This window comes from Mycetomoellerius zeteki, unplaced genomic scaffold (assembly GCF_001594055.1).
Source record: "Mycetomoellerius zeteki isolate Tzet28-1 unplaced genomic scaffold, Tzet1.0 scaffold324, whole genome shotgun sequence".
Taxonomy (NCBI): Eukaryota; Metazoa; Arthropoda; class Insecta; order Hymenoptera; family Formicidae; genus Mycetomoellerius; species Mycetomoellerius zeteki.
In genome coordinates, this window is record NW_017257310.1 from 203,980 (window position 1) to 220,559 (window position 16,580).

The window sequence follows — 16,580 nt, forward strand, 5'->3', positions numbered from 1 at the left end:
CTTGTCTCGTCTGATTCGTGGCGCGTGCATGTGTTTACTACATGCGCGGTTGAGCGTCGTTGCCGCACTACTCAAGACGCATTGTTCACTTTTAAGGACTTCGCAAGAACCGGGAGAAGAGGGTCGGAGGTCGAATGATATGTCCTACCACGATTCTAATTTCATTATCGGCCAACGCGCTGCCGAGTGTCTCGCAAGCGTGTTACAGGGCGTGAATCTACGAACGTTCGGCGCGGCGGATTGGTGCCTATTTTATTCCATTTAAAGTACTCCATTTATCTATGTTATGCTTTTTATAATCGCTTTTATATGTTTTTGCTATTTTTAGATATAATGTTATCTAAGAAATTACATTTTATTCGTGTACTAACGAAGACTTGAACATCTTTCGAATCATCAAACGAAGGTTTTTTTTTAAATTAATTCTTGAGCTATATCATTTTTGTAAAATCTAAGTCTAACAATAAGTCGCTTAACACAATTCAATAATTTTAACTTTTAATCAATTCTTTTATGTGAGGCCTTTCCAACTTCAGAATAAATTCTGTTTTACAATATTTTTACTTATAAAATAAATAACAGTAATTGAAGATATTGAATTTTCTAGGTATCATACACACATAACATGCATTTTATTTGGCGCTTACGATGCTCGTGAGCATCATTTGTCCTTGTTTAACATTTGATAAACAACAATGAAATGATTTCATGAGCGTTGCCAGCGTCAAGTGAAACGCACCCATAGTAGCATATTAATAAAAAATAAAAAACATAAATATCTGAAAGGAAAGTTAAGATTTTGAGAAACTTTTTATTACCAATTATTGATTTTTTTCCTGTAATTAGAGTTCGTTCGATGATAGGTTCTTTCATTAATTTATAATAATTTTTTCTTAATGGTAAAAATGCTGTACGGCTACAGTTTATTTATTTCGAGGTAGACATATTTATTTCGTTGAAGACAAATTTGTATAAACGTGATAAAATTACTGACACTTACGCGCTTTACTTAATATATCTATAATTTTATACAGTTTCGTGACAATGTTTCTACGTTATATTCCTGTGATGATAAACCTTATGACATGATAAATCGCAACGCAATAATTTAATTTAAAAAATTGAATTAATACAACTACAATATAATTATATATGTTCGTGAATCGCACATTATTTTATCAATTAACAACAAAATTTAATAACTTCAGAAACATAAAACAAAGTTTGGAAACATTGTTTACGTTGTCAATCCGGGCTACTTTAAAATCGGTTTGAATACTACAATAAATTTGTAGTTATTGTTTATTTTAATTTGAAATAAGTGTAAGTTGCATTAAAAAAAGTTGATCTTATTTGGACGATGGATTATGTATGTTTTATCATGAATATCTCTTACGGATTATAAATCTTAACAAATTAAGATTACTTACTCACTATTTATTATGGACTTTTATAGTAGGGATTATGATATCCATATACAGCATAGATTATTCCAACAATATTGCAGTTATATTGCTGAAATAATTTATGCTGTATAGATATCTTTTCGCAATTATGAAATGTACGCTCATATTTTGATGAAGTAATGCAACAGTCATGGATATCGTATGTGAATTTTGTACGCTCTCGGAAATTGGAAACTATTACGCATCGTGCATCCAAACTTTCAGGGGCATTTTGGTGAAAACACCGTTCAGGAAGTCCTTGAAGTACTTGGCGATACTTGAGCTGGCCGCTGGTCTCATTTCCTCAATTATTTCTTTAATATTCTGATTCAGGAATTGATTCATCGCCTGGCCGATAACGTTGTTGCCGTTCAGGTGATCGTTTATGCGAAATCTGGCCCGACCGAGACTAAAGTCGATTAGTAATCGAGAAATCATCATGTAACGAATACCATTTCTCACTTCCTCGACACCTTGTATGCGAGCGATTGCCTTTACGTCACCTAAAATAGCAAGGTGCGAACATGCAAACCAGCAGACTGGAATATTTATTTAATAAATTGTGAAATTAGCGTTTTGTTATACCTCACGAGAATTCTTACCGAATAATGCCCAAAAATCTCCGTGACTTTGAATGGGGAAGAGAAGTACGTTTCCGTTTATGTCGTAGCTGCCATGAATATCAATCTTCGGCAAAGAAAGATGCATATCGAATCTATATGACGTTATGTTCACTCGTACTTTGTTGACGCTGTAGTTCCCTGGTCCTATCGTGGTGATGTTAGTGAAAATCGCTCTAACACGCACCGGACCTTGACCATTTTCCATCTTCAGTTCGGGGATCACCAGTGGCTCTATAGGAGGCACATCCAATTCCGGGATACCTATTAAAAAATTCCAATTAGAAACCATTTCCGATTAGCTTACAATCATTGAGAATAATGGAAGTGCACGGATTTTAATAGGACGTATAATTTTATTCCACTATCAAGATAATTATGTAAGACGCTCAAGCATAATAAATAATAGCACAATGTTTTGACATTCTAGTAACCAGTTTGAGCGTAATTATTTTGACGGTCTAATAAAATTATTTTCTATAGATTTATATATATATATCTAGCTAAAATTTTAGATACTTTAACGAAACCGGTCTTTCCGCATAGGTCAGTTATACTTTCGATTCAAACTTCTCAGTAAATTTTCTAATGAAAAGTCTATACGGCGTTTTTGTGATGTAATGTCGAGTTTTCGATTAAAACTAGTTTAATTAAAATTAGTAGACTTAATCTTGAAAGAGAGATTTTGGATTGTAAATCGAACAAAGGATTTTTACAATCATGTGTACACGTATCTGTATACTGAAAGGTCATGCACAGTGACTTTGTAACTATTACGTATTCTAATTAATGCATGGATTTTCTATGTTGCTAAACAGACAACAGCTGTGATGCGGATACGATAATTTATATAATTTTATGTAATATAATTTTATAGTCATGATTAAATAGTTGTGATGTATAAAATTTAAAATATATTGATATAATTTAAGGGGTTGCTAGATAAAAAAAATGGCCGAATTCTCAAAGGATTGCTGTTTTACTGATTAAACCTGACACATTACTACTACATTAATGCCGCACTCATACATACGTAAATTTTCGTATTATGCAATTTCATATTGAACTAGGTTTAACAAGGGAACGTTCCAAATTGCAAAAGCGATATCAAAAAACTAACGCTATCAATCAAAAGATCACGTTTGAAATAAATATTCTAGGTAGTCAAATCTTGGGATCCTGTAGATTCTGTACCCGATTTGGTACAAAACATATTTGGTCATTTTAACTTTGACATAAAATATCTCGAGAACAATACATTTTTGGGAAAAATGTTTCAAATAAAAGTTGTAGAGTTTGAAGAGGGCCATTAGATGAGCTACTTAGATTAAAAAAAATTAATCTGGGCCTTATTGGGTCCAAAATGGGCCCTGAACTCAAAATCTAAGTAACTCATCTGATGGTTCTCTTCAAACTCTATGACTTTTATTTGAAACATTTTTTCCAAAAATGTATTATTCTCGAGATATTTTGTGTCAAAGTTAAAATGGCAAATATGTTTCGTATCAAATTGGGTACAGAATCTATAATACAGAATCCTAAGATTTAACTATCTAGAATATTTATTTCAAACGTGATCTTTCGACTGATAGCGTTAGTTTCTTGATATCGCTTTTGCAATTTGGAACATTCCTTTGTAAGTCTAATTATGAGGCTTGTTTCTCTTCTAGTCTAAACTCGACTCGTTTCTTCGTGTAATCTATTAATCTGGAAATTTCATTTCGTAAGTATACAGATTGCACAGAGCTTTTATATCAAATAAATTTCGTTTAATAACAACAAACGTTGCCTAAATTTTTTCTATTTATTTTTTTAGAAAAGGTATGTCTATAAAGGATGGGCTGTCATTTCACCTTTCGTTTATGTATTTATTTGAATGATTTTTAATTCCTTTGAAATTAATCGTATGATGCCAATATTTTGCAACGACGTTGTGCGTGTAATTGTGCCATACTGCTTTTCTATGAAGTTCTGAGTTCCGACTTTGCCTGTTACATAAAGCATCATTGTAAGTCTAAATCAGTTGTACAAATTTTCACGATATTTACCGAGCTCGAGGAAAGTTTACGCTCTTACGACATGAGAATATACTTATGTAACAATTGCAATTAACATTTTATTACTTACTGGTTTATTTTGGTAATTGATATCATATAAACTCGATAGAAGAAAATAAATAAAAATAAAATTTTTATTTATTAAAATAGGTATACGAAAATTTTTTGCGATATCGTACATGATTTGTTATTTTTAATATTCATATTATTTTAACTTTTTAATATTTTAGTATTAATATTTTTCATAAAATTAATAAAATTTAGTATTAATATCTTTCATTGATTGATGTTATTTTTATCGAATTATTATCTAAGCAATAAATATTACAAGGCACATTCAAATTGATCGCTCAGCTATAAATAGAAGCGACAAATTGTATGATTGTAATTTTAAGCAAAATATTAATAAAGAAATACAATTTTATGACGAATAAAATTAAACTTATTTTTAAGCAAAATATTGATATTATAACGCCTAAAATTTATGTTCTTAATATTTTGATGTGTACTATTTTTTCTGTTTCACATTAAAAGTTTTAATTATATTGTAAAGCAAATTGACGTTAACCAAGGATACTAGTAACACTATTGAAGTGATATGATTATGTAGTTTATGTTTCCTGTAGCTTGTGACGTGCATTTTGCTAATTTGATAAATTGCCGTTTTATTTACCTTTCACCAAATATGGATGGATATGGGCGAGCGTGTTAAGAAAGCACGCATCGATCTTTGGGTCTTTCCTGCTGCATGGTAGTACGTATTCGGCTGAGGAATAAAGAAAACTTGACTGTAGGTCAATCAAATATTATGTAATGGAAATTATGTAATTAATAATAGGCATGCTAATAATGGTAACATGCATCACGATATTGAATAACGTTAATCGTTAATCTTTACAGGCAACGCACGTATCTGATAGTCTCCATTAATCTCTTTGAGTGAACACGTAATGTGCTTTCCGGATATAAATACGCGCGGATACTAGAATATCTTACTTAAATTAATGATTTTCGTGTACTTTATGTTTTATTATTTGAAAAGATATAATTTCACATCTCTGGAACATTCTTGATTTCATGGGACTGCTATGATGCGCTTCTAAAACATGAAAAAAATGAGTAATTTTTGCATTGAAACAGTGAAATTTTCTAAAATCATCTTTTATAATTATTGTTTTTATTTCTAATAAGAAATATTATATAATAGTTATATTAAAGTATATACGAAATATTAATAATGTACAAAAATATTGTATAATTTAAAATTTATATAAATGCTATATGCTTATTTATAAAAATTTTTATTTATAGAACGATTCAAAGTTATTTTTGATTTATTTAATGATTTACCTGATATTCATTTCCTTTCTGTATTTAATTATCTCGTTAATTAATTATGTCTGGTGATTATGCACGTTAATCTAGGTTCATCATTTGTTTCTCTAAAGAAGCCATTAAGACTTTTGTATTCAGTTTCAATACATTATAAAAGTTTGAATAATACTACGATTTCGTTATCATCCCGAATGAGCAAAATTACCGATATTAACACTATGATAGTTTTAATGAACTACTAGAAAGTATGAAATACTAGAAAGTATTTGCCATTAGCTTGAGTAATTCGGTCGAGGTCTTCTTACTTTCTTTTTTACCATGCTATTGTAGTAGAACTGACTTGTTCTAATGGAAACTACTCGATATGGAACAATAATCCTCCCCTCATCCGTTCTTTAGTGAATCGCTCTGCAAGGTCTTCTTTCTTTTATATTGTTTAAATAATCATTACTGTCAAAGACTTCGTAATGCTAATCATCAGTTGACTACGAGAGATTGAAATGGCAAGAAAGAAAAAAATAATGCAAAGACCAAAACAATTTTAAATGTGCTAACATTTAATCTTTGTTATTAAAATTTATGTCAAAGAACAGAGACGTTTAATCCTTTTGTATTATTATTACGTTTCGCATAGGAATCTGGACCACTTGACGCATCACTGGCATGGCTACGTTACGTTACGTTGTCGCTTTCACTCGAGACATCGATTGATTCGACCGAGAACGAACGTGGGCAAAATGAAAAACAAAGAAGAAAAAAAGTATATCACGGGTTCTAATGCTCATTGCTACCGAAGTAAGAAAGTCGATTTATAGAACACGTAGAAAGAGTTCTGTGGTATAGCATATGATAATGTCGATTTAAAAGTGGTGATGTCGAGCTCGACAATGAATCACGCTTTGGACAGCCTCAGAAAGCGGAAGATATTGAATTAGAAGTGCTACTGTGTGTGTGTGTGTGTGTATGTATGTGTGGGGGGGATCAAGATTCAGTATAAATGTATAACAAAAGTTCGCAGATAAGTTAACACTCACTCAAGTCATTATTTTCAAATATTTAAGCGTAATGGAAAAGGTTCATAAAGAAGAAATTTAAGCAGAACAAGTTACGATGACTTAAAATGGATCGTGATTAATTGAAAAGAGACGTAATTATTTTGGAGCTATTTTGACGTCATTTTAATGTCATGATGACTTGTTCTACATAATTTGTTTTACGTGTTCTACTTGAGAAGTTAGATGTCAAACATTTTTTAAAGCTCCAGTTTCTCCCTTGTCTCCACGAAGTGATGAAAAAAAGATATAATGTAACTTTTGCATCTTTGTTTCGAGAGTTTAATTTATTAATCCAGCATGTACTTCGAAGAAATGTCATCACTCGTAATGTATACGGAGTGAAGAATCGGTGTGGTGTTTTGCGTACATCGTTATAACATCGACTTTACCGGTACTTTCTCCAGCCGATTGCCGTCGATCCTCGACACCGCAAATTATGCAATCTCTGACATAACCTTCGCCACACTGTTAAGAAACGTTACGCCATGATCCGAGACATTATATCGGCAAAGACCACCGTGGCCAGTGTCGTTTTGCACACGTGGATTATTTTGCTAAATTGACTATTATTATTGTTAGAAGAAATAGGTAAAAAACGGATCTCTTTACAATTATGGTCATAAAAACAAAATGATTGCAATTAATACGAAAAAAACCCCGGAACGATATCATTAAATTTTTTGTAAATTTTTTAGTAAGTTTCATTATTGTCTTCTGCTTTTAATATCAAGATCATATTGCTATTTATGTTCATATTTTAATTTCTATATATTCTATTGTATTTTTATATTTATAAAAAGATTCTGACTTGAAATTTTTTAAATTCTGAATGCTTTAGTATTAATTATAAATAAATAACAATACAAATTGTTTGCTTTATTTAAGTGTAAAAATAAATAAACCTATGCTTATTTTGTACCATTTTTTACTAATATTAATTTTAATAAAAAAAACAAGGTAAATGTAATAACATTTTTAATTTTTATTATTAAATATTTATTATATTTTATTATTAAAAGTTATTATTAAAATTATTATTAGAAATTCTTATTGCCATTTATTTATTCTATTATTATTTTTAATAATTATTAGAATTTTATTTATTTAAATTGCTATTTATTATTATTTATTATTAACATATTATGATTTGCAAATTAAAAAAATGTGTTCACAATAATTATAAGCAAATATTTATATATTATTATGCACTGCTTTTTAGAGAATTGCTTATACAATTATTAATTTAGTTGGAAATTTTACACAGAACAGTAATATAATGGTGCAGAATAGTAACATAATTCATGTAGCATTTAATGTTACATAAAAAGTTATCATATAAATTGCTATGTTTAATTTATAAAAAAATAATTTGCATATTAATTGCGCGAATAATTAAAATTTATATAAAGTATTTTTAAATTCAGTAAAGTAAAAAAAACTAACTTTTATAGCGAAATATTATCCTTATTTCGAAATATTTTAGTAAACAAATCAATTTATAAAAGTCGTAGTTTTGATCAAATTTTGAAAATGTCGCGGAAAAGTTTGCGTGATTGATGGTTGGCGGTCACAATAGTGGAGAGTACAGATGTATAATAAAGACAATGGGTTTCCGTCACATAATCATACGGTATGCCCATTGTATTTCTTCGGATTACGACGAAAGAGAAAGGCAGATATGCTCGAGATGTTCAGTGGAAAATGTAAATGAAAATGCAAGGTAAGATTACACTTGCGCGCGTAATCATTTCCTATTCTTTTCCGTTCACACGTAATCAACATAGTCGCACACATTTTCTCTCTCTCTCTCTCTCTCTCTCTCTCTCTCTCTCTCTCTTACGTCATTATAAAATAAATACTAATATAAAAAAATATATACATTTATATACAGTTATAACAAATAAATAGGCTTTAACAAATAGCAATATAACAATTGTTAATAGCAAGAATTGTCAAATAGAATAACAATAAATTTTTTTCCAGAAGTGCGTGAAAAAACAAATTCTTCCGCGTTTTTTACTTTGAAATTTTAATGATTTATTGATTAGAATTCTAACAATATTCTAACATAATTCTAATAATATAGTAATGATATTTATTGAATAATAGCTGTATAACATTTGGAAATTTCAACAAATTTCGACATTAAAGTTCAAGTAAATAAATAAATCATTATAAACGATCGTAAAAATACACAAATATGTGTTATAATTTTAACAAACTTTTATGCCACAACGCATCATGTTAGAATTTTTAATGCGACTTTTAATGTTAAGCTTCATAAAAAAAACAATCATTTGTATGCGTCTGTGTTGCGGTGTCATGGGCGACCAGGAATCTATAATGAATATTACCACCATGGTATATATGACTAATAAACGCGCATGCCGCATAGCAATTAGTGTCAGTTCAGCGTCTCAGTTTCTAATAATCGTGTGAAGTACAATTTAATAATAATGATTCGACAATTGATTAATGATATGACGGAAGAAACTATTTCATGATAGTCTTACGAGTGGGGAAATCTGGCTCATTAAGTCCACTGTTGACCTCCGTGACGTTCTGGTCCTCGCAGGACACCAAGACAGTCCCACAAAGGCCCAGAAGCAGAATGGAAGCTATCCTCACGAAGGCCATCCTGTCGGTATTCTTGCCGAGAAACACGACACTCCTCACTTTCCTGTTCTTACGTCTGTAAAAATGCGAGCAGATCCTTAGCGATCACGCTATACGATTGATTATCCCTTGCAAGGGGCTTACAAAACGACTTTTAACTTGAACACCAGCAACTCTTCCGACAACTCTCTGAAGGTCGCACAAAAAATGATCGCAATATCGATAGGTTCGCGAAAGAGACTGAAGAAGGGACTCAATGCGAACGAGAATGCAGAAGACCTGCCAACAGAGTTGTACGGTTATTTTGTGATAAACTAAGGACGGGACCCCTTCATATCCTGTCTTATATGCGCTGTTCCCCTACTCTGAAGGTGTAACCCACTACTGCCTGCTGACTTTAAAGAGCCAACCATCGTGATTATCTCTTTTCATCTGCTATGACAATGCACCCTGAACCGATGTTCTATGACCGGCTACACACAAAATTTACATATGGTTGCGATAATCGCAACAATCGTAATTGGATATTGTTGTCGAATTCTGTGTTTACGATAAAAATATTCTCTGGGAAACCATGGATCTTCATGACTTTATCGCTTGCCTTTCACACCATGACATTTGATTACATTAGGTTTCGACTATTTTTATAGTCCTTTTATTTTTGTAAGATTATTCATACAATTTTTCATACCTTCTCTATTACAAGAAATAAATGCGCAAACCATAGTTGCACAAATTATGTTATGTGCACACAAGTTCCTATTCAACAAATTAATGAAAAAATATTATATATAGTAATTAATATATATTATATATAATTAAACAATATTTTTTTGTATTTTTATATTGAAAAATATTTATTGTTGTACAAATTAGCTATTCACAAATATATTTTCTAATGCCGTTGATAAAAAATTGTTATTTCTAATTTTTAAATGAGCATAATTTTTTATTTAATTAATGCTTTTAATTTAATTGAATTAATTTAAATCAATTTTATATTCCTTGAATAAAAGTTGTAAGCATTGAACGTCAAAGTAATGAGAAATAAATTAATAAGACTACTTTTTCTTCCGTGATAGGCGATAATAACGAACTTGATCGGCCATGACCACTTAATGTTTCATTGTCTCTTCGAATTTGTCCTCCGAGGAACCTGATCTTGCGTTTCTGAGACATGCGCAAGAGATAAATACCTTGTTGGACAGATAAATTGAAGTGCATATAAAAGCTTTGTATAGTGGACAACCAAGTTCACCTCGACTTCGTTGTAATTATCTTCCATCTTACTTATGTATCGTATACAAAAACTTTTTCTTGTTATGGAATCTTTATAGTTGAAAAAAGTGATTAAATGTTAAGATGAAATCATACGATGCTCGATTTCTTGAATGATGCATATACGCATGCAGGGCTGGGCATGTATTTGAAATACTTTTATTTAAAACACACTATTTGCAATACAAGCGTATTTTGTATTTTTTTATTTCAGCGGATCGCATAAAATATAAATATTACGTATTTTGTATTTAAAATCGAAAGATTGAAAGCTTTTTGTATTTTGTAATTCAAATAATAAAGTTAAGTGTCAATGTTAGTATATGAAATACAAAATACAAAATACTTTTATATGCTCCCATGAAATACAAAATACAAAATATTTTCATGTACTCCGAACAAACACAAAATACAAAATATAATTGTCTTACTAATATTGTTTTTCAAATAAAAATATTTCAAATACATGCCCAGCTCTGCATGCTGTTATGCTTGCTTTAATACTACAGTCTAAAATTTGATAAATAACTATAAAATTAGCAATTGTTTCTTTTGATTGATGCATGCAAAGCTATAAATTAATCCATAATAAATATAAAAATCATGTACATATATGCAATATGCAACGCTCAATGCATGAACAAATTCTAGCATACATCAGATTTGAGCAGGCATGACTGTATGCATGTTATCATTCGAGACATCGTGTAATTCTATCTTTACTTACGTCTGCAACAAGCTAAAAGATGTGGTAAACAAATTTGCTGATATTATTTGTTCTCCTTTTTATAATACTTTAATCGCGAATGAATACAATATGAATGTGAATGAGTATCAATGAATATAAATAAATATAGGTAAATTATAAGTCTAAGCAATGAAAAATGAATAAATACTACTTGTAAATTATAATTTTACAATATATACACTTAAAAAAATTATATATATTAATTAATATTAGCAATAATTAAAATCTTTTCTTTGTTTCATTTGTTTTGTTGCAAAATAAATAACAATTAAGTATGAAGTAAGTAGAACGATTTTCTTAGGAGGATTACGACAAGATTTCATAACTACATTTGTAAGAGAAAAGACTGTCGACAGAATTGCAATGGGAAAATGCAGAACATAATTTTCTATATATCTTTATATGCAATTACAAGCTTGTAAGAATAAGACTCGCACTTATTTGGGAAGAATATATATAATAATTGCTATTTTCTTAATCATATAATTTACGCACTACGCCTACATTATTTGTTATGGGTATAGATTTTGCTAATATTTGAAAAAAAATTATTAATATATTTAGGATTACTAATAGATATACTACATTGTATATATTTTTCAAATAATTGATCAAAAAGCATGTTATTATATTGTATATAATATTAAACGCATATACTACGCATATACTATTAAATTATACATATTAATTATGTAATAAACTATTAAATTATACATATAATAAAAATATTTTTTTATTAACTTTTAAATAAACTCTCAAATAATTTGGATGTTTTGAAAGCTTGTTATTTATTTCTGCAACTTAGAATTAACTAACATTGATTTTTATTACTTAACTGGTTTTATTTCTTATATACTGTTGTTTATACAAGGTGTCCTGAAATTTTAGGATAATATTGCAGCGTAAAATTTCGTGAAAAGTTAGATAGTAAAAGTGGAAGCTATTTTTGTTATAAAATGATGCACGGTTAGTAGGAAACGAATTTTAATAGATATCTTATATAAATTAACGTAAGTATAGGAAATAAATGCCTTAAATGGTCTAGCTGGATCTTAAGTGCTTGTACAATTTTATATGTATTTATATACTATGTATGTAGTCCTTTAAAATACGCGCCGAAATGATTTTTCGATCTTGAAACGCAAAATCTACTAAACTATCGCAGTAATATAAGTCAATTTAATTTAACTCGTGATATTACTGCATGCGGTAGTTTAGTAAAGTTTGGGTTTCAAGACCGAAAAATCATTTCACACCCCGCAGTTTAAAGGACTACATATGTAGTATATAAATTCACACAGATTTATACAAACATTTAAGATCCAACTAGACCGTTAAAAGCATTTATTTCTATTGATGGTCGGATGAGATTTAATATTTAATATTGTCAAAATATTATGTCTTTTACGCTAATGAAATTATGCATGTAATAATTAAGCAACATTTATCAAGCTATCAATATACAATTTCCATGACAATGATTATGTATGAAGTAAATCGACTTTATGTGTTTTTTTTTTAAATAGATGTATGTATTTCAAGAAAACTTACCATATTGTCGACAGCCTAAGAGATGTTTTCCAAGTATACTCAACTGCAAGGATGGTCAGCAGTTTGAAGGAGCCTAAGAGCGCGTTCACACCTTGACGGAAAAGCAGAAAGCGGGAAAGCAGTGGCCAATCACAACTCGCGCTGGTAGTAGTACAAAAAGCCGAAATTGTCGACTACCAGTGCGAGTTCTGATTGGCTGCTGCTTTTCCGCTCTCTGCTTTTCCGTCAACGCGCTTTTCTGTGAACGCGCCTTAAAACTTTTAGATTATTTAAAATCACGTGTGGATCATCTATACATTTAAATATCGAAAAGATAGGCGTGTTATACCTAAAAATTATAAATTAAATTTATATTTGATTATTTGAAAAATATTTATTAATACGTTACAACTGTTACAAGTACTAAGAATAAATGTTAAGAAAGTAAATGAAAAAGATAAAATATTGTTTTATTTGAGATATTATTTTTGATTAAACTGGACATGGAAATTGGGACATTAACACTTTCTCTTCTGTATATCTAAAGTTTATATAAATTTTAATAAAATTTACATAAAATTATGCTATAGTCGAACCTATATCTGTAAATGTTAGAATATAGAGGAAAAAATTATTATTAAGTATTTATTTTAGAATATAAAGACAACTTCAGTTTTACAAACACATTTTGAAGATCAATCATTTTCTATTATTTTATTAAAATAAAATTTTGAAGTTTTTTATCATATACTTTAGTAATCATTATATGTTTAAAAAAACGTTGTTTTATTATTTAAATAAAATTGAGATGTAAACTTAAAAAATACATTATTTCTATGTGATTTTCAAAATAGGCTTTCTAGAGAAATTAATAAAAGAACTTTATTTTTAATATTTTTGAGGCTTTTCCACGGGTGTTTCCTATATGACAATCTTGCGTTTCGCGGGTTTTCTCCGTGTTCAGATCCATTCTTGGAATGCCAACGTTTCATGAACCTTGCAGTCCACTTCATCAGGGCGAGGAGCAGCCTGATACTAGGCTGTTCCCCCGGGTCATTTCCTTTATATTACGTTGCTTGTTGGAGGGGAGGGAGGGGGGAAAGAAAATTGTGGGTGGAGGAGGAGAGAGGAAATCGGCCGGTTTTCGGTAGCCGGGAGGATGTCCCCCGGCTTCCATCCTCCCAAACCCAAGAATGGATCTGAACACGGAGAAAACCCGCGAAACGCAAGATTGTCAGAGAACTTTATTCTTATTTAAATTTTGTCATTATTATTTTCGTTATTCAGTAACCAATTATTCTGTATTATTGGGGCTAGTATCTCTTGCTACGAGGTACAAAGTTACGTCTCTGTAAATGAATATTCCGAATACGTCACATTTTTATGTTTTACTTTCGGCATGTGGAACTGCATTTAAAAAACTGACGATGTTTACTCATGCTAACTGAAAAAACGTATCTGCTTACATTTCTAGCAAGATTATATAATATAAACTACATTCCAGGTTTAAAAGGTTAAAATTACGTATCCAGTTAAAATTACATGTATTGATGTATGTACTTATTTAGATTTAACCTATTTACTATGACATTTTGTACTACAAAAAGATCAATGTGTAGTTTTACATTATATGTAAAAAATTTATTTGTTATTTCGAACAAGAATAATATAAAGAAATACATGTAACTATAATTCTGTAATAACAGATCCGTAAAAAACTAAAACGAATGGAGAATAAAAATGATAATAAATGCACGAACTTATTTCTAAAATATATCTCATTTATAAAGAATGAATGTAATGTATTTAAGGGGGCAGCAATGTATCCAATGGAAATTTTGAGTAAAACTTATTTGAGAATGTCTTAAAGATTTCCGAAATAGTGTTTTCGAGAGCCGGCTTAATTTCGGCCGTCACAATCTTCCAGTTGTCATTTAAAAAGAGATTCATAGCATTAGATAAAGTATCATCACCGTTGAACAAATTATCCAGATGGATATTGGCCTGTCCAACATCGAGGTCTACGTAGAAGTCAGTAACACGATAATGAGTCTCATCAGTTCTTCGAGATTGATAACGTTCGCCTTGGACGGTAGCTATGACATCAATATCTGTAAAATTGCCATGCGCCAATCCGTTTCCGTTTATAGGCATCATCAAAATCTTTCCTTCCATATTGTAGTGCGCGTTCATCTCAAGACATGGAAGGTACAGTTTTAATTTAATGCGATTATTATCGATATCGATTCTGAAAAAGATAATTTTAAATAAATTCTGTATACAATTTTTGAGGATTTATGATAAAAATAATTTTAATGCAATTTTATAATTTTGAATGAAAAAACGTTCTTTCAAACATCGGATTTTCTAGATACGGATTAATTTTAACTCGACTTTTTATCTGTTCATAGCTCGACTCATATATATTATACATACTTGACGCTCTTTAAAATGAAACTCGTTCCTCCTTGAACCTCGATGTCGGTATATGTCGATCTGACGGAAACTGGACCGACTGACTCGCTAATTTCAATCTGTGGTACGTGAAGTGGCTCACAAGGTGGTATTTGTAATGCTGGAATGCCCGTCTTCAGATAAGGCCTTAACGAGTTGATACTTTGCTTTACGCATTCGTTCAGATTTGGATCATTGCGGTGGCATATCTTTACAAACAGCGCTAGAAAATGTATGTTTTGTAATATGAAATTTTTTCTCGTAAATATTATGATTAAAGTAATGTTTATATATATAATTTAATAATTTAGTGCTACTTAATATTTGAAATAAATAAAAATAGACTCTTGGTAATATAAAAAATTGTCATAATATGGCAATAGTAATAACGGCGCGATAAGTCGAGCGCAAATTGTTTCAAATATATTTATAACCAATTTATTACTTTACAATAATTTCCGGACGGATTTTTGGTCTCTTTTTGAACCATCAGCGATTTGATATTATAAATTGATATAAAAAACTAATAAATTACTAATTCTTTCGAATTTTTATAGAAATTAAATTGTAAAATAATATTTTATTTTCTAAGAAATGTAAAAAAGAATCATTATTTTTTTCAATTACTTTGTTTTCATAAATTGTCTAAAAGTCATTAATATAAAACACTTTATACACTCACACATATCCTTTGATTTATAATAATCGTATAAATAAAAATAGATATACCTACATACTCGTATACATATTCTATAAAATAATTGATATATTACTTACGTATATCACGAGTTCTCACTGCAACAAATGCAGATATTATGAATAAGAATGTAAATATATGCGCACTGATATGCATTCTGGTTACAATGAATTCTATGCGTAGAATAACTCGTCAGTACGTCAAAGTATCACTGAAAGTGTTATCGAATGCATGAATTTATTTCGACCATCGCAATGCGCTGATTAGGCGATTGTCTCTCTTTATGAACGAACCCCATTAAGAGTCAATATGCTTATTCGACATGAAATGATACTTTTCCTCTTCGTGACACAGTTAAATTTGTATTTGATGAATATACAATAAAGTGCGGTTTAATTTTTAGTCGTTTATTAATTTTTAATTGATCCTTTACAAAAAATACATTTACTCTTGAAATCTAGATTTTTATCTATGATAATTGTTCGCAGTATCTGTTCGCAGATAATTATCGCTGATAATTGTTCGCAGCAAGAGGTCATCCGAAGACCTTGCTCTCCATTACGTCATCGCGTAATGAAAGAATTTAAGAAAATGTAGTGTCGAAGAAAATATATTGATGTCTGACTAAGAACCACTTAACTAGCATCATATATGACTGGTCCATGGCCCAGATCTTCCATACCCTTCCATGATCAACTATAAAAGCCTCTATCGAGTGCATCGCAGGCTTGTAGTCTACAGCCCT

At 30.2% G+C, this 16,580-nt stretch overlaps 2 protein-coding genes and 1 long non-coding RNA gene across 3 annotated transcripts; all 3 read right to left on the reverse strand.

Moving 5' to 3' along the window:
* Positions 1-1,440: 1,440 nt before the first annotated feature.
* On the reverse strand, positions 1,441-16,093 carry LOC108725092 (uncharacterized). Its single transcript, XR_001936738.1, has 3 exons — positions 16,083-16,093; positions 9,296-9,301; positions 1,441-1,515 (listed from the first exon to the last, which is right to left on the reverse strand). It is a non-coding gene; the product is annotated as an uncharacterized lncRNA (long non-coding RNA).
* On the reverse strand, positions 1,534-9,431 carry LOC108725089 (protein takeout). The gene is made up of 5 exons (XM_018451875.1): positions 9,288-9,431; positions 9,026-9,204; positions 4,796-4,888; positions 2,048-2,329; positions 1,534-1,948 (listed from the first exon to the last, which is right to left on the reverse strand). Exons 2-5 carry the CDS (start codon positions 9,147-9,149, stop codon positions 1,644-1,646), a joined length of 804 nt encoding a protein of 267 aa, XP_018307377.1. The 5' UTR covers positions 9,150-9,204; positions 9,288-9,431; the 3' UTR covers positions 1,534-1,643.
* Positions 14,491-16,006, reverse strand: LOC108725091 (protein takeout). Its single transcript, XM_018451877.1, has 3 exons — positions 15,916-16,006; positions 15,121-15,361; positions 14,491-14,932 (listed from the first exon to the last, which is right to left on the reverse strand). The coding sequence occupies exons 1-3, from the start codon at positions 15,989-15,991 to the stop codon at positions 14,491-14,493; spliced, it is 759 nt and encodes a 252-aa protein (XP_018307379.1). The 5' UTR covers positions 15,992-16,006.
* Positions 16,094-16,580: the final 487 nt, after the last annotated feature.